This window comes from Mus caroli, unplaced genomic scaffold (genome assembly GCF_978045245.1).
Source record: "Mus caroli unplaced genomic scaffold, Mus_caroli_1 scaffold_17, whole genome shotgun sequence".
Lineage (NCBI taxonomy): Eukaryota > Metazoa > Chordata > Mammalia > Rodentia > Muridae > Mus > Mus caroli.
Window position 1 is genome coordinate 70,120,956 of NW_028227272.1, and position 19,353 is coordinate 70,140,308.

Sequence of the window (19,353 nt, forward strand, 5' to 3'; positions counted from 1 at the left end):
TAGCCCATACAGATAGTGGACCTTACCAACTAATACTGTTGACTCTCGAAACCCGTGAACTAGTAACCAGAAAATAACGTGGACCCAAACATTCGACCACTTATGATATAAATTCATGAGCACCTCTCCCACGTAAGTCCTCTGTTCTTAATGGTAAATGTTTCATGCTATAGTTTTTCCATGTATGGACAAGATGCTTCGTTAGTCTATGGAAGAAAAAAAAAAGTTCTCTCCTAAACCCAGCAAAATATCATTTATAAAGGGTTGGTATATTTATTGTATGGTGACTTCATATATCTTAATTTTGGTTTAAATGTCCATCTGGAATACCTACTAACAGTCCATGTGCGTGTGACCATGCTGATGTATGGGCTTTTTAAATCTCTTGAACATGGCTAACAATCCATTTTATCACATGCAGTGAGTATACGTGCTGTTTCTACCACATAAAAACTGATTCGTGTTAACTTTTCATGTTGATGATTTTTGCGTGTACCATTTTATTGCCCTTGACACATGACATATCAATCATTTTTCTGATTCCTAATATCCTTTAGAACTGAACACAGTATTTGCTTCAGAAGATTTTTTCCTTCAAGGTTCTTAAATAAAATATTCTATCATGTGCTGCTTGAATTTTACCCTGAAGATTAAAACACAATTTGCTATGCTTACTAAGTATCTTAAGAAGTTATTTCCAAATTTAAATCACATGCTCTCTACAAAAGGGGATTTTCAAACCTTCTTATGTGTGATGGAGGGGTGTGTGTGTGTGTGTGTGTGTGTGTGTGTAGAATTGGTTTGCTGTATATTTAAGAAGAATAGAATTAATCCTTGCAACTGTATGAAGATTGAGAACAAATAAGGCATCTCTTTTCCCTATTAAGGTCACAGAGCATCTCGGCTATTCTTATTAAAAGCCAATGAGGCGCTAATAGACACCATTAAGCTCAGAAATACCTCAGCATTCTTTCATTCTCTAAAATTACCTAAATTTCCTGTTGCCTAGCTACACCCCTCTGGGTTGCCAGTGGGATGCTGTGGTCCAGATTAGCCTGCAGCCTTTTTTTGGTGGTGGTGGTAGTGGCGGCGGTTTATTTGTTCACTCAGTTACTTGGTTATATATTGTTCTGATGAGACCAGATCGGTGTGTATGTCTCAGGCTGGCCTTGAGCTTGTGATAATTCCCCAACCTTGACCTCGCTAGTACAGGAGTTATAGATGGAGGCTGCCACACCCAACTCCGGCTAGCCTATCCTGTGTCTTGCCTACGTAATGTTTTCCACGTTCCTGTGAAATAAAAGTGAGTGAGGTTTTCTCTGCCATGTTCTTACTTCCCGGTCCTCTGCCAATCCCGAACTTCCTGCTTTGAAAGCTTTCTCCCTTTAACCCTCTCTTCTCATTCTGAGGTGTCCTGCCTGCTAGGTCATGGCCTACCCCATCCCCACCCCAGCCCCACCCTCTGCCCTGCTGTTTAATGTGATGGCTTAACTCCCCACTTCCGGGTTCCCATTCACACCCGTGGCCCCCTGCATCTGGGCTTGTACTAGGTTGCTGCATACACCTACCTCTGGAGCTTCATGCTCCTCTTCCTGCTGGGATAGCATATTATGGGCTGTGCTGGGAATAAAATAAACAATGTATATTAAGTGTCTGGGACAGGCCATTTTCAGCAAATGGTGTGCTCACCCTATTAATTGAATCATCCACTAGGAATATTCTGAGACCTGTCAAATTTAGTTAGCCATCATCCTCGACTTTTCTTCCTGAGTGTTAAAATATCTTCCTGTGTTTCTTGAGCTCCATGGCTATTTTATGTAGAATTATCAACTGTATTATTTCAGCCAGTATATGAAAAAATGTAACATATAAGGGCATATGCAAAATTAAAACAAACTCTTCTGTACTTTTTATATCAATTATCCTCTGATTTATCTTCTATTGTTTTCCTATTGCCCCTTAATTTTAACAACCTGTTTCCTTTAATGTAACTCCAAAGTGGCTCTTGACATTGTTTTTGTGGCTTCCATTTCTACACCTGCCTGTACAAGTCTCCAGCCCAATTCCAAACAAAAGCAAGAGGAACAAACCAAAAATTTAAAAATCCCCTGGCACCCTTAAAAAGTGCTCTCTCATCTGTCTCTTCCATCCCCCCTCCATCCTACTCCTCCCTCCTTATCTTTCTAGATGTTTCTCCCATTGAGTCAGTCATTCCAGCCTAGCACAGCGTTTGAAGCCCTTAGATCTCCTCCTTTTGTCTACCTTTTCCTTGCTCCCTGAGCATACCCTCTTTTCTACTCTCATCCGTTTGAAATTCCCTGGATTTACCTTTGGGTCACAGCACAGGTCCTGATACTTTACAACATGGCAAACATTGTTTCTCACTCTTATAACTCTGGCTGCTCCATCACCAAAGCTGTCTTCTGCTGCCTGGGGGGAAACCAAGCAACATTTTTGTCCTTTAATTATGTTTTTCCTTACTTGTTTGAGATTATAATTACATCATTTCTCCTCCCCTTCCTCTGTTGGAATCCTCCCATAGACCTCTCCTTGCTCTCTGGCAAATTCATGCCCTCTTTTCCTATTAATTGTTGTTACGAAAATACATATTCCTGAATACATACATAAACCCTGCTTAATCTATAGAATGTTACTTGTATGTATGTTTTCAGGGTTGACCATTTGGAACTGGATAAATGGTCGCAGTGCTCTCCTCCGAGGAAGGCTGTCTCCCCCGTTCTCAGCATGCCTTGGCACCCTGTGTTTCTTCTCGCAGGCTTGAGGCCTCTTCCGCTTTCCAGGTTCATGCTAGAATATGTGTTGGTGTCCTCCTCCTTCAGCTGCTGTTTCAGCAGTCATGTTGGTGCAACATGGATGTAGCTTCTGGCATCCCTAGGAAACAGAGTCTCACAGCAGACTGTCTACTCTTCTGGCTCCTGCATTCTTTCTGCCTGTTCTGAGAGCCTTAGATAAGGGAGGGAGCACCAGTCTGTTCACACCTCAGCTCTCACACTGATCCTGTGGCTACTTGCTTTGGCATCTGTATCTGTTCCTCTATTTGAATTAAACACTCCCTGAGAACTCCCGGGCCTCACAACTCAATGACTTGTGAGCTATTATGCTTGGTCCATGAAGGGATATGGACGTGACTTCCTAGATATGCACAGAGTCGAAGAAAACAGACTGTAAAAAAAAGTTAAGACCTCTTATTGCTTTTTTGGAACAAACATATGTTTTATGTTTATTATAGAATGTTTTCAAAAATCAAGATCCACTTTCTGGCAATGTAGAAAATATAAAAGTGCCAATAATCTATGTATTCGGATAATCATGTTCAGAGGTTTAGTCGGGAGGGGTGTTTTGAGGAAGGAAAGGGAAGAAAAAAATGGTGTTATTATTTTATAATCTCAAAAAATAAAATAAAAGATAGGTACACAGAGAAGAGCCCCATAAGCCATTATCTCTGCACATCTTCCCGTTGCTTCAAAAGCTCCATCTGTTAGTGTTATTGTACAAGCTGCTGCATCCACTGCAGTGTGATTTCTACCCTGGTCATCTTTAACACAGATACTTGTGCTAAGTATCATACGGATTTACTTAGCCTGTCCCCTAGTGTTGGTGTTTGCGTGGTGTCTGCCTTTTCAGGGAGTGAACGAGCAATGCTGGAGTCTCATCTGGAGTTAAATCTTGAGTGCAGCCTCCTCTCCTCCCCCTGCCTGTTCAGATCTGCGTCTGTCAAACAGATGTGTTCTGTTTCCCATCACCACGCCTCTCCATTGTTGTAGCACTCATAAGGGATGGTTATTTCTCTCCAGTTCTCATTTTATATCCAAGTAGACCCATATATCCAAGTGCTTGTTTTCCTCAAAGTTTTTACTACCTCAATATCGCTCTGGCATGTTATACACAAGTCATACACAAGACACCAGTCTTAATGTACTTTCTTTAGCCAGCCATTCTCCCTTGACTATGTTGGAGTCATGTTCCACTAAATGCTCTCTTGCTGTAGTTGCTTCTTGATCAGTTGCTACTGACTCTGCCAAGGCATGTTAATGAAGTTCAGACTGCTTAAAGACCTTTGGTGGCTTCCCTTCTTCCTAGAAATAGAAGCAAAATTCGTCAGGAGAAGCAGTCGGGACATCCTGTGACCTGTCCTTCAGTAACTTCATCCTTCAACCCATTGTCAGTGCCTTTGCTGTCATCAGGAAGTTTCTCTCACTTCAGGCATGATCTCTGTTCTTGCTCACACCAAGAACTTTGCAGGTTGTAAACCATCCTCCTAGAACCCTAAGTCCCCCTTTTTTTGACCTAATACCCATGCATCCTTTAGATTGAAGAATGAATGTCCGATCCTCTTTCTGTGCTATTTCAGTATGGATTTAGACACTCTTGAGTTCCATATGCCCTCTGTCCTGGGGCCTCTTTAGAGCATGTGATTGGTTGTGTCTTCCAAGCTTGTATAAACTATCATGTCTATTTTATCCATCACAATTCATAATATAATGCTAAAGTTCATACTTATATTGCTATCTAAAAATACCCTTGTAAAATCTGGTCACCTGATGAAACTATTTTATAATGTTCAAAAGTCAGGGATTCTAAAAACATTCATGTGACTACTCCATCACAGTTCAGCTGTTGGGGCTGAAAGCTGCCCTGTCAGTGACTTGGTTCTTAACTCACATCCATGATGGTCCAGGCCTTGGTGGCTCCTCTGTCTTTCACCTATTCTCTGCATCCCACACACTACACCCTTCTCCCACACACCAGGCTTCACATAGCATAGAGCCTCAGGAAATTGGTACTTTTTAGGTGGTAACTGGCTTCAAGTCAGGGCAAGAAAGTGTTCAGACCAAGCAAGAACCACATTCAGAACTGGGGCATATCTTAACCTCTGAGTGATGGTTTGTATATGCTTGGTCCAGGGACTGGCACTATTAGCTGTGGCCTTGTTGGAGTAGATGTGTCACTGTGGGGGGGAAGAGCTTAAGACCCTCATTCTAGCTGCCTGGAAGTCAGTCTTCTACTAGCAGCCTTCAGATGAAGATGTAGAACTCTCAGCTCTGCCTGTCCCATGCCTGTCTAGATGCTGCCATGATCCCACCTTGATGATAATGGACTGAACCTCTGAATCTGTAAGCCAGCCCCAATTAAATGTTGCTTTTTATAAGACTTACCTTGGTCATCGTGTAAAACCCTAACTAAAACACTCTGCTATATTGTATTGTTTAAAGAACTTGCATGACCTATCCAAAAGATTAAAAGATTAAAGATTAAAATCCTTTTCATGACGAGATTTTCATTTTAGAACATCATTTGGAGTAGGGGGGATTATTAAGATACATTGAAAAATACCGTCTAAAATAGATACATACTTAACATATTTGTTATCTAAAATTATCTTAACATATTTGTTATCTATATTTGTTATATAAAAGCATTATGTCTAAAATGTAAAGTGTTCCCCCTAATTTTTTTTACTGATAATGTTCTCATTGATTTAAATATCTAGCATATTTATCATAATAGGTATAGTAAATGTGAAAATACATATATTAATTGGCTTTATATCTATTGATTAGGGGCACAAATAAATACTATGAAATATATTTAAGAAGAGCTTTGAAGTCAGTTATAACATCATGATATTTAGTAAGAATGTAAAGGCTCACATTGTTGGGCTGCGGAGATAATTTACTTGGTAAAATTCTTATCTTGAAAACATGAGGACCTGACTTTTCTCTGCAGAATCTATGTAAACATAAGCTAGGCAAGGTGGCTTCTTTTTGTTACCTTAGGCCTGTAGAGCAGTGGTTCTCACTCTGTGGGTCAAGACCCCTTTGGAGTGTTGACTAACCCTTTCACAGGGGCCACCTCAGACCATCTTAAAATCCAGATATTTACATTATGATTCATAACAGTAGCAAAATTAGGTTTTTTTTCATTTTTTATTAGGTATTTTCTTCATTTACATTTCAAATGTTATCTCAAAAGTCCCCTATACCCTCCTCCCTGCCCTGCTCCCTACCCACCCACTCCCACTTCTTGGCCCTGGCATTCCCCTGTACTGGGGCATATAAAGTTTGCAAGACCAAGGGGCCTCTCTTCCCAATGATGGCTGACTAGGCCATCTTCTGCTACAAATGCAGCTAGAGACAGGAGCTGTCTATGTACTGGTTAGTTCATATTGTTGTTCCACCTATAGGGTTGCAGACCCCTTCAGCTCCTTGTGTACTTTCTCTAGCTCCTCCATTGGGGACCCTGTGTTCCATCCAATAGATGACTGTGAGCATCCACTTCTGTATTTGCCAGGCACTGGCATAGCCTCACATGAGACACCTATATCAGGGTCCTTTCAGCAAAATCTTGCTGGCATGTGCAATAGTGTCTTCGTTTGGTGGCTGGTTATGGAATGGATCTCCAGGTGGGGTAGTCTCTGGATGGTCCATCCTTTCGTCTTAGCTCCAAACTTTGTCTCTGTAACTCCTTCCATGGGTATTTTGTTCCCTATTGTAAGGAGGAATGAAGTACCCATGCTTTGGTCTTCCTTCTTCTTGATTTTGTTGTGCTTTTCAAATTTTATCTTGGGTATTCTAAGTTTCTGGGCTAATATCCACTTATCAGTGAGTGCATATCAAGTGACTTCTTTTGTGATTGTGTTACCTCACTCAGGATGATGCCCTCCAGATACATCCATTTTCCCAAGAATTTCATAACTACCCAGAAGATATTCCAACTGGTAATAAGGACACATGCTCCACTATGTTCATAGCAGCCTTATTTATAATAGCCAGAAGCTGGAAAGAACCCAGATGTGCCTCAACAGAGGAATGGATACAGAAAATGTGGTACATTTACACAATGGAGTACTACTCAGCTATTAAAAACAATGAATTTATGAAATTCTTGGGCAAAATTACAGTTTCGAATCAGACACAAAAATAGTTTTATGGTTGGGGTTCATCATAACATGAGAAACTGTATTAAAAGGAAGGTTGAGAACCTGTAATTGTAGTCTGGAGCAGACTAAAGCTGATTCCTGGCCAACCAGTATAGCCTTTTCAGATGAACTGCAGACTACTAAGAGACTCTCAAAAATAGAAGTAGTCCAATCCAATTGCGCGGGACCTGAGACTGCATTAGTTAGGGAAGCAGAAACCAGCCTGAGTAGGGCCACAGGCCTCATCCGGCCGGATCAGCGCCAGGGTAGCAGGAGCACAGGGTTGCCTGACACCCGCCAGCTACCCAAGACCCCCGCCGCAGGATTTTGGGACTGCTGGTGAGTGGAACACAGCTTCTGCTCCAGTCCAATCACGCGGGACCTGAGACTGCTCTGGTTGGGGAGAGAGAAATCCGGCCTACATAGGGCCACAACCCTCTTCCGGTCAGAAAAGCACCTGGGCAGCTGGGGCGCAGGGTCTGCTGACACTCTCCAACTGCCCACAACACCCGCCACAGGATCTTAAGACTTCTGGTGAGTGGAACACAGCTTCTGCTCCAATCCAATTGCGCGGGACCTGAGACTGCATTAGTTAGGGAAGCAGAAACCGGCCTGAGTAGGGCCACAGGCCTCATCCAGCCGGATCAGCGCCGGGGTAGCGGGAGCGCAGGGTTGCCTGACACCCGCCAGCTACCCACGACCCCCACCGCAGGATTTTGGGACTGCTGGTGAGTGGAACACAGCTTCTGTTCCAGTCCAATCACGCGGGACCTGAGACTGCTCTGGTTGGGGAGAGAGAAATCCGGCCTACATAGGGCCACAACCCTCTTCCGGTCAGAAAAGCACCGGGGCAGCTGGGGCACAGGGTCTGCTGACACTCGCCAACTGCCCACAACACCCGCCACAGGATCTTAAGACTTCTGGTGAGTGGAACACAGCTTCTGCTCCAATCCAATTGCACGCGGGACCTGAGACTGCATTAGTTAGGGAAGCAGAAATCGGCCTGAGTAGGGCCACAGGCCTCATCCGGCCAGATCAGCGCCAGGGTAGCGGGAGCGCAGGGTTGTCTGACACCCGCCAGCTACCCACGACCCCCGCCGCAGGATTTTGGGACTGCTGGTGAGTGGAACACAGCTTCTGCTCCAATCCAATTGCGCGGGACCTGAGACTGCATTAGTTAGGGAAGCAGAAACCGGCCTGAGTAGGGCCACAGGCCTCATCCAGCCGGATCAGCGCCAGGGTAGCGGGAGCGCAGGGTTGCCTGACACCCGCCAGCTACCCACGACCCCCACCGCAGGATTTTGGGACTGCTGGTGAGTGGAACACAGCTTCTGTTCCAGTCCAATCACGCAGGACCTGAGACTGCTCTGGTTGGGGAGAGAGAAATCCGGCCTACATAGGGCCACAACCCTCTTCCGGTCAGAAAAGCACCGGGGCAGCTGGGGCACAGGGTCGGCTGACACTCACCAGCTACCCACAACACCCACCACAGGATCTTAAGACTTCTGGAGAGTGGAACACAGCTTCTGCTCCAATCCAATTGCACGCGGGACCAGAGACTGATTAGTTAGGGAAGCAGAAAAACGGCCTGTGTAGGACCACAAGCCTCTTCCGGCTGGACCAGCACCGGGGTACCGTCAGCTACCCACGACCCCCGCCGCAGGATTTAGAGACTGCTGGTGAGTGGAACACAGCTTCTGCTCCAATCTTTAAACAGTGACAACGATAACAACTAACCCCAGAGATTACCAGATGGCGAAAGGTAAACGTAATAATCTTACTAACAGAAACCAAGACCACTCACCATCATCAGAACCCAGCACCCCCACTTCGCCCAGTCCAGGGCACCCCAACACACCGGAAAAGCTAGACACGGATTTAAAAGCATATCTCCTGATGATGATAGAGAACTTCAAGAAGGACTTTAATAACACACTTAAAGAAATGCAGGAGAACACTGCTAAACAGGCAGAAGACAATAAAGAGAAAGCACAAAAATCCCTTAAAGAATTGCAGGAGAACACTGCTAAAGAGTTACAAATCCTTAAAGAAAAACACGATAACATAATCAAACAGGTAGAAGTCCTTACAGAAAAACAGGAAAACACATCCAAACAGATGATGGAAATGAACAAAACCATACTAGACCTAAAAAGGGAAGTAGACACAATAAAGAAAACCCAAAATGAGGCAACACTGGAGATAGAAACCCTAGGAAAGAAATCTGGAACCATAGATACGAGCATCAGCAACAGAATACAAGAGATGGAAGAGAGAATCTCAGGTGCAGAAGATTCCATAGAGAACATCGGCACAACAATCAAGGAAAATGTAAAATGCAAAAAGATCCTAACTCAAAACATCCAAGAAATACAGGACGCAATGAGAAGACCAAACCTACGGATAATAGGAGTGGATGAGAATGAAGATTTTCAACTCAAAGGACCAGCAAACATCTTCAACAAAATTATAGAAGAAAACTTCCCAAATCTAAAGAAAGAGATGCCCATGAACATACAAGAAGCCTACAGAACTCCAAATAGACTGGACCAGAAAAGAAATACCTCCCGACACATAATAATCAGAGCAACAAATGCTCTAAATAAAGATAGAATACTAAAAGCAGTAAGAGAAAAAGGCCAAGTAACATATAAAGGCAAGCCTATCAGAATTACACCAGATTTTTCACCAGAGACTATGAAAGCCAGAAGATCCTGGACGGATGTTATACAGACACTAAAAGAACACAAATTCCAGCCCAGGCTACTATACCCAGCCAAACTCTCAATTAACATAGATGGAGAAACCAAAGTATTCCACGACAAAACCAAATTCACACATTATCTCTCCACGAATCCAGCCCTTCAAAGGATAATAACAGAAAAAAACCAATACAAGGACAGGAACCATGCCCTAGAAACAACAAGAAGGTAATCCCTCAACAAACCTAAAAGAAGACAGCCACAAGAACAAAATGCCAACTTTAACAACAAAAATAACAGGAAACAACAATTACTTTTCCTTAATATCTCTTAATATCAATGGACTCAACTCCCCGATAAAAAGACATAGACTAACAAACTGGCTACACAAACAAGACCCAACATTTTGCTGCTTACAGGAAACTCATCTCAGAGAAAAGGATAGACACTACCTCAGAATGAAAGGCTGGAAAACAATTTTCCAAGCAAATGGCATGAAGAAACAAGCTGGAGTAGCCATTCTAATATCTGATAAGATTGACTTCCAACCCAAAGTCATTAAAAAAGACAGGGAGGGACACTTCATACTCATCAAAGGTAAAATCCTCCAAGAGGAACTATCAATCCTGAATATCTATGCTCCAAATACAAAGGCAGCCACATTCATTAAAGAAACTTTAGTAAAGCTCAAAGCACACATTGCACCTCATACAATAATAGTGGGAGACTTCAACACACCACTTTCACCAATGGACAGATCATGGAAACAGAAACTAAACAGGGACACAGTGAAACTAAGAGAAATTATGAATCAAATGGATCTGGCAGATATCTACAGAACATTCTATCCTAAAACAAAAGGATATACCTTCTTCTCAGCACCTCATGGTACCTTCTCCAAAATTGACCACATAATTGGTCACAAAGCAGGCCTCAACAGATATAAAAATATTGAAATTGTCCCATGCATCCTATCAGATCACCATGGACTAAGGCTGATCTTCAATAACAAAATAAATAATAGAAAGCCAACCTTCACGTGGAAACTGAACAACACTCTTCTCAATGATACCTTGGTCAAGGAAGGAATAAAGAAAGAAATTAAGGACTTTTTAGAGTTCAATGAAAATGAAGCCACAACATACCCAAACTTATGGGATGCAATGAAAGCATTTCTAAGAGGAAAACTCATAGCTCTGAGTGCCTCCAAAAGGAAACTAGAGAGAGCACACATTAGCAGCTTGACAACACACCTGAAAGCACTAGAACAAAAGGAAGCAAATTCACCCAAGAGGAGTAGACGGCAGGAAATAATCAAACTCAGGGGTGAAATCAACCAAGTGGAAACAAGAAAAACTATTCAAAGAATCAACCAATCAAGGAGCTGGTTCTTTGAGAAAATCAACAAGATAGATAAACCCTTAGCCAGACTCACTAGAGGGCACAGGGAAAGCATCCTAATTAACAAAATCAGAAATGAAAAAGGAGACATAACAACAGATCCTGAAGACATCCAAAACACCATCAGATCCTTCTACCAAAGGCTATACTCAACAAAACTGGAGAACCTGGATGAAATGGAGAAGTTCCTAGACAGATACCAGGTACCAAAGTTGAATCAAGATCAGGTTAATGATCTAAACAGCCCTATATCCCCCAAAGAAATAGAAGCAGTCATTAATAGTCTCCCAACTAAAAAAAGCCCAGGACCAGATGGGTTTAGTGCAGAGTTCTATCAGACCTTCAAAGAAGATCTAATCCCAGTTCTTCACAAACTATTCCACAAAATAGAAACAGAAGGTACTCTACCCAACTCATTCTATGAAGCCACAATTACTCTGATACCTAAACCACAAAAAGACCCAACAAAGATAGAAAACTTCAGACCAATATCCCTTATGAATATTGATGCAAAAATCCTCAATAAAGTTCTTGCTAACCGAATCCAAGAACACATCAAAACAATCATCCATCCTGACCAAGTAGGTTTCATCCCAGGGATGCAGGGATGGTTCAATATACGGAAATCCATCAACGTAATCCAGTATATAAACAAACTCAAAGACAAAAACCACATGGTCATCTCGTTAGATGCGGAAAAAGCATTTGACAAGATCCAACACCCATTCATGATAAAAGTCTTGGAAAGATCAGGAATTCAAGGCCCATACCTAAACATGATAAAAGCAATCTACAGCAAACCAGTAGCCAACATCAAAGTAAATGGTGAGAAGCTTGAAGCAATCCCTCTAAAATCAGGGACTAGACAAGGCTGTCCACTTTCTCCATACCTATTCAACATTGTACTTGAAGTCCTAGCCAGAGCAATTCGACAACAAAAGGAGATCAAAGGGATACAAATTGGAAAAGATGAAGTCAAAATATCACTTTTTGCAGATGATATGATAGTATATATAAGTGACCCTAAAAATTCCACCAGAGAACTCCTAAGCCTGATAAACAGCTTCGGTGAAGTAGCTGGATATAAAATTAACTCAAACAAATCAATGGCCTTTCTCTACACAAAGAATAAACAGGCTGAGAAAGAAATTAGGGAAACAACACCCTTCTCAATAGTCACAAATAATATAAAATATCTTGGCGTGACTCTAACTAAGGAAGTGAAAGATCTGTATAATAAAAACTTCAAGTCTCTGAAGAAAGAAATTATAGAAGATCTCAGAAGATGGAAAGATCTCCCATGCTCATGGATTGGCAGGATCAACATTGTAAAAATGGCTATCTTGCCAAAAGCAATCTACAGATTCAATGCAATCCCCATCAAAATTCCAAATCAATTCTTCAACGAATTAGAAAGTGCAATCTGCAAATTCATCTGGAATAACAAAAAACCTAGGATAGCAAAAACTCTTCTCAAGGATAAAAGAACCTCTGGTGGAATCACCATGCCGGACCTAAAGCTCTACTACAGAGCAATTGTGATAAAAACTGCATGGTACTGGTATAATGACAGACAAATAGACCAATGGAATAGAATTGAAGACCCAGAAATGAACCCACACACCTATGGTCACTTGATCCTCGACAAGGGAGCTAAAAACATCCAGTGGAAGAAAGACAGCATTTTCAACAAATGGTGCTGGCACAACTGGTTGTTAACATGTAGAAGAATGCGAATCGATCCATTCCTATCTCCTTGTACTAAGGTCAAGTCTAAGTGGATCAAGGAACTTCACATAAAACCAGAGACACTGAAACTTATAGAGGAGAAAGTGGGGAAAAGCCTTGAAGATATGGGCACAGGGGAAAAATTCCTGAATAGAACAGTAATGGCTTGTGCTGTAAGATCGAGAATTGACAAGTGGGACCTCATGAAACTACAAAGCTTCTGCAAGGCTAAAGACACCATCAATAAGACAAAAAAACCACCAACAGATTGGGAAAGGATCTTCACCTATCCTAAATCAGATAAGGGACTAATATCCAATATATATAAAGAACTCAAGAAGGTGGACTCCAGAAAGTCAAATAACCCCATTAAAAAATGGGGCTCAGAACTGAACAAAGAATTCTCGCCTGAGGAATACCGAATGGCAGAGAAGCACCTGAAAAAATGTTCAACATCCTTAATCATCAGGGAAATGCAAATCAAAACAACCCTGAGATTCCACCTCACACCAGTCAGAATGGCTAAGATCAAAAATTCAGGTGACAGCAGATGCTGGCGAGGATGTGGAGAAAGAGGAACACTCCTCCATTGTTGGTGGGATTGCAAGCTTGTACAACCACTCTGGAAATCAGTCTGGCGGTTCCTCAGAAAATTGGACATAGTACTACCGGAGGATCCAGCAATACCTCTCCTGGGCATATATCCAGAAGATGTCCCAACCGGTAAAAAGGACACATGCTCCACTATGTTCATAGCAGCCCTATTTATAATAGCCAGAAGCTGGAAAGAACCCAGATGTCCCTCAACAGAGGAATGGATACAGAAATTATGGTACATTTACACAATGGAGTACTACTCAGCTATTAAAAAGAATGAATTTATGAAATTCCTAGCCAAATGGATGGACCTGGAGGGCATCATCTTGAGTGAAGTAACACAATCACAAAAGAACTCACACAATATGTATTCATTGATAAGTGGATATTAGCCCAAAACTTAGGATACCCAAGATATAAGATACAATTTGCTAAACGCATGAAACTCAAGAAGAATGAAGACCAAAGTGTGGACACTGTGCACCTTCTTAGAATTGGGAACAAAACACCCAGGGAAGGAGTTACAGAGACAAAGTTCGTAGCTGTGATGAAAGGATGGACCATTTAGAGACTGCTGTATCCAGGGATCCGTCCCATAATCAGCTTCTAAACGCTGACACCATTGCATACACTAGCAAGATTTTGCTGAAAGGACCCAAATATAGCTGTCTCTTGTGAGAAGATGCCGGGGCCTAGCAAACACAGGAGTGGATGTTCACAGTCAGCTATTGGATGTATCACAGGGCTCCCAATGGAGAAGCTAGAGAAAGTACCCAAGGAGCTAAAGGGATCTGCAACCCTATTGTTGGAACAACATGATGTACTAACCAGAACCCTGGAGCTCTTGTCTCTAGCTGCATATGTATCGAAAGATGGCCTAGTCGGCCATCAATGGAAGGAGAGGCCCATTGGACTTGCAAACTTTATATGCCCCAATATAGGGGAATGCCAGGGCCAAAAGAATGGGAATGGGTGGGTAGGGAAGTGGGGGGGCGCTATGGGGGACTTTTGGGATAGTATTGGAAATGTAATTGAGGAAAATATGTAATAAAAATATATATATAAAAAAAAATAGAAGTAGATGAAGCTGGAGGAACGATGCCCAAGATTGTCATCTGGCCTCTGTAAATATGTGCGCTCACGCAGACATGCACACATGCAAGATGGTGCATACCTTTAATTATAAATAGTTTAATTTCTCCAGTGAATTACTAAGATATTCCATTTATACCTAAAACTAAGTAAAGTAGCTGATTCACATAGTGGGGTCTCCTTTTTTTTTTTTTCAGCCACATTAAGAATAATGTGTTTAAACTTTGTTCACATCTGTTATTTCAAAACATTGGGTGATGTTGCCTTGCTAGCGTTAATATTTTGCAAAAATGTCCTGGATAGTGAAAATATTGCTCACATGTGGGTTAGGATATTTACTCGTATTTTTAATATAAACAGCTTGAATTTGATAGTATTGGGAGGAAAAGAAACTCAAATGGCAAAGCAAAATTAGGTGTTCTCTTTATGAATAATCAGGAGGAGATAATTAATTGCACAGAACATTTAAGCTATGGTAGTGTTTGGGAAAAAACTCACAGGTTTTCCATTTTGAGTCTTGGTCAGTAAGTGGTATAGGCACACCACTGTCATAAGTTAGCGGAGTCCCTCCCCTCCCCCTTCAACATATTTATGGAGACATCACTTTTGCAGCAGCCGAGAGTGCTGTGAGTTACACACCTATAGGTTTATATTATTTCACGAAGCACTGAAACCCCTACGCGGAAGAGTTGGGGTTCACTTGTGCCAGGCCCGACTTGAGTGTAGCCTCCCGAAATAGCTTTTTGTTTTCCAATAGAATATATTACATATTTCAAACTGTACATGTTTATCACACATTTCCCTGAGCTGGCCTTATTTACAGATGGCTTGAATAAATTTTTCTGCCTTTTTCTCAGAATTTGCATGGGTTGGAGTTAAAAAGCAGCCCCTGTTTAACAGGAAGGTATTTCCACTCTCCAGAATGTGAGTTCCCCAAGCACAACACTATTGGCTTGCTTCCGCACTGGTGTTAGCTGTGCCGCAGCAATTCGCTGGTGGTCAAAATAGTCCCATTTGTGCTAAAAAAACCTAAATATGTCTTTAAAAAAGAGACAAAAGTCGCCTGCTCTGGTGCCTATGCATGCTGACAAAGGCTGTAAATTAACATTTAAGAATACTCTTCTATTGCACTCTGGATTAAAGAGTGGTTTTCCTTCTATGTGTATAACACATTCCACATTGAAGCAATTATCCATTTTAATCTTTTAAGTAACTTCAGCTTTGGCACGGTTTTCATAATTCTTCTAATGCCACACACAAAGATAAATTAAACCCACCCAGAAATGAGAGCTAATCCACTATATTATAGGACTGTATGTGTGTGTGTATATATGTATATATGTTTGTATATGTATACATATATCCACATATGTACTTATACAAATATGCAAAAACATGCTTACTTTATGTAGTAGTATGTACTTACATACACTTAAATATTGGATGTAATTGTTAATTTTCATTTCTTAGTATTTTTTTAACATATCCATTTATAAAATGTCTCTTCTTCATCTATATAAAAATCTGAGATGTGGAGGGGAGCTGATAGCATCCCAGAAGGAAAGTGGTAGCCTTGGAAATAGGATTTGGTTTAAATTCTGAGCTTACATGTAAGAACTTTGCAGCATTTGAATTTCAGTAAACTTCTGTGTGAAATGATGACTTAAAAAAGCAAACCAGCATGGTACAAGAATTAATCAACATGGTAAAAGATGGCTAGCCAGTGTCTCAATTCAGTGTTTCAAATTCATTTCTTCCATAGTTTTCAATTTTTAGTAATAAAAGAAGTTTATTTGAAGTGTCTCTTTTTATTGGGATCAAACGCAAAAAAAAAAAAAAAAAAAAAAAACAGCTTACTTCAACAAACTGCCGGGCTCCCTATAAATGGCGCTGTGTGAACTTACTTTTCCCTCTTTATAGTAGACCTGGATGGCTTTGACCATAGCTAGGTTTTGACCTCCCGTGTAGCCCCATCTGCTTATGTTTCATTTCTGACCCCGCACTGTTCCTTGAAAATCTCAACCAATTATTCCCAGACATCCTTTTCAGGGCTGAGTCTCTGACACTACTCATCTCTTGTCCTGCCTCTTCCGGTCCTGAGGGAGAGTCTAGAGAACATCTGCAGCAAATGCAAACCGGTCTCCTCAAGGAATAGCACTAGACACTGCTCTAACGCATCTCACTCAGTGAGTGGCGACATGATGAAGAAGCGGGCGAACTGGCACTAACTCACCTCACCAGTGAGAGCTTTGCTCTGAGATAGCACCTCTAAAGGCATCTGTACTCTGTAAGGAATTTAGCCACATCTTCGTGTGGATTACACTCATGCATTCTCTCTCGTTGCCTCCCACGTTGTGGGGTTATCAGGTCATCTGCCAGATCCTAGTGACAGCCACCTTCTACCTCAGCTGGGCAGAATGAATGGCCTTTTCTTCTAAAGAGAGTAGAACTTGGTGAACAGCCCTGATGGATCATTTCACCAGACATCCTTCACTGCATCATCTTTTCTTAGGAGGAGTCACTGACCGGGACTACTCCCTCAAGCCTGTGGCTTTTGTTTTGTATGGGAGGGCTCCAGTTCAAAAGCCATTCCCTTGCATTCTCCTACAGTAGGAACACTTTCTTTGCAAAGTGTTGCTTTCCAAAGGAACTCAGCCATCTTATACTTACCTTTAAATAGAGTTCTTCAAGACTCTGGACATACGGCTGGGCCCCATTATTTATGATTTCTGAGTGTGGTGTTTTAGTATTTTCTTCATGTTTTGATTCGTAGCAAATTCTTGGACATTACAATAAAGATCATTAACCTTACTTGAAAAGTCAGGTAGATAGATCCACACAAGCCTGCCCAGCTGAGCACCAGTCCTGAAGGGTAGCAGTGCAGTTAGGCGTGATGAACAGACAGCTGACGTAACCGCACAAAGCACCGGAGTTTAAAGAGAGTTCATAACCTTTAGTGGAACTGGTAAGTGATTAAATCAGAGAAAATTGTTCTTGGATCTCATAGCTTTTCTTAATAGAATAAAGTCTAAAAGCAATTATGGCATATGCTGAATATGTATTTTTTTTAATCGTATGAAATTTTGCTGAATGTTGTCAAGATGAATGGCTCCATTTTCTCCGAATGTTTCTCTGAATGGAGGCGCAATGAAGAAAAGGGAAGAAATAAAATGTGTGCGGAACAAACTGTTTCAAGATTAATGTCTCTCGCCAATCATCATCATCATCATCTCTTCAGGAAAACTATAATATGCCCCCCAAAAAGGGTTATCCCTGCCTTTTAAGTGAACATAATCAAACGAACAAACATGAACATCTTTATTTTGACTTGAAAAAAATATAGTCACCATATGTGACTGCCACTGTGTCAACAGACAGAACCTAAAGCCACCTGGGAGATAGGCCTGTGGGGGCTTATCTTGATTGCCTTAATTTAGGTGGAAAACCTCGCGCACTGTGGTCGAAGTCATTCCCTGGACTAAGGCAAAAAGAGCAGGTGGGCTGCAGGGCTCACCCTTTGCCCTCTACTTTCTGCTTTGCGGGTACAGTGTTGCCAGCAACTGCAAGCTCCTGCTACCTGGCTTCTCTGTCAGGTGGACTGTAGCTTTGAGCGGTGAATCAGAGGACACCCTCTCTCCCATCTGTCCTTTATGTCAGAGGATTTTTATCACAGTGACAAGAAGAGAACGTAAGATGCTAGGGGACTTGCTGTTTGTTGCTGTAAGCTTCAACTTGCCAGTTAGTTATTGTTTTGTGTCTTAAGTGGTGAGCTGAGTTTTCCTCTATCCTTGTCTTCCTACAGGCGGCAGCCCGTGAGTCCTCCTCCACCTCCACGGCCAATTTCCCCACCTCATACTTACGGCTACATTTCAGGACCCCTTGTCTCAGATATGGATACCGATGCCCCAGAAGAGGAGGAGGACGAAGCTGACATGGAAGTTGCCAAAATGCAGACCCGAAGGCTGTTGTTACGTGGGCTCGAGCAGACCCCAGCATCCAGTGTTGGGGACCTTGAGAGCTCTGTCACTGGGTCCATGATCAATGGCTGGGGCTCAGCCTCGGAAGAGGACAACATTTCCAGTGGGCGCTCCAGTGTCAGTTCATCCGATGGCTCCTTTTTCACTGATGCTGATTTTGCCCAGGCAGTTGCTGCAGCTGCGGAGTATGCGGGCCTGAAAGTGGCTCGCCGCCAAATGCAAGATGCTGCTGGTGAGTCCAGCGTGCCCTTCACCAAGAGAAGCGCGCGTTAGTCACAAACCTTGTCCCCCGGCATGTTTCCTGAGTGAAATGATCTTCCAGCTTCTCTCTCTCTCTCTCTCTCTCTCTCTCTCTCTCTCTCTCTCTCTCTCTCTCTCTCTCTCTCTCTCTCTGTCCCTCCCTCCCTCCCTCCCTCCCTCCCTCCCTCCCTCCTTCCCTCCCTCCCTCTCACCCCATGGAAAACAAATTCAAGAATATGACTTGGTTTATTTGTTAACAGAGACGTTTAAAATCATTTATTTCACACTTTTATTTTATAAACTCCATATAAAGTGACTGATGAGAAGCTGACCATAATGTTATTGATGATAATCATAGCAAATGTGTACATATATTTGCATATGTGTTTACATATATGTCTGCATATATGCACACATGTTATTTCTTTAAGGTTTAATTATATTCAGCAACCTGAACTTTGTGCTACTATGGACATATTTTTAAATGGTTTTAATGCAGAAAGTCACTAAAGTGAACTTCACTTGGATAGTTCTATTTAATTAGCATTTCTGTAAGATAAATAAGAGAATAGCCAGTGAGAACAACACTCTTGCCATTGGGACGTGGCTTCTGAAGCTCTTATTAGTAACGGGGATCCCAGTCCCTGATGAAAACCCCATCGGAGAGAAAGGCTGT

At 42.0% G+C, this 19,353-nt stretch overlaps 1 protein-coding gene across 8 annotated transcripts in view; it reads left to right on the forward strand.

The window, feature by feature from the left end:
- Robo1 (roundabout guidance receptor 1) overlaps nt 1-19,353 on the forward strand; it is a 1,022,024-nt gene that overhangs the window by 981,628 nt on the left and 21,043 nt on the right. For all 8 annotated transcript variants that reach the window (XM_029470376.2, XM_085832285.1, XM_085832284.1 and 5 more), the window contains one exon: nt 18,263-18,669. In XM_029470376.2, coding sequence (XP_029326236.1) covers nt 18,263-18,669 — 407 coding nt within the window. The remainder of the gene's footprint in view (nt 1-18,262; nt 18,670-19,353) is intronic.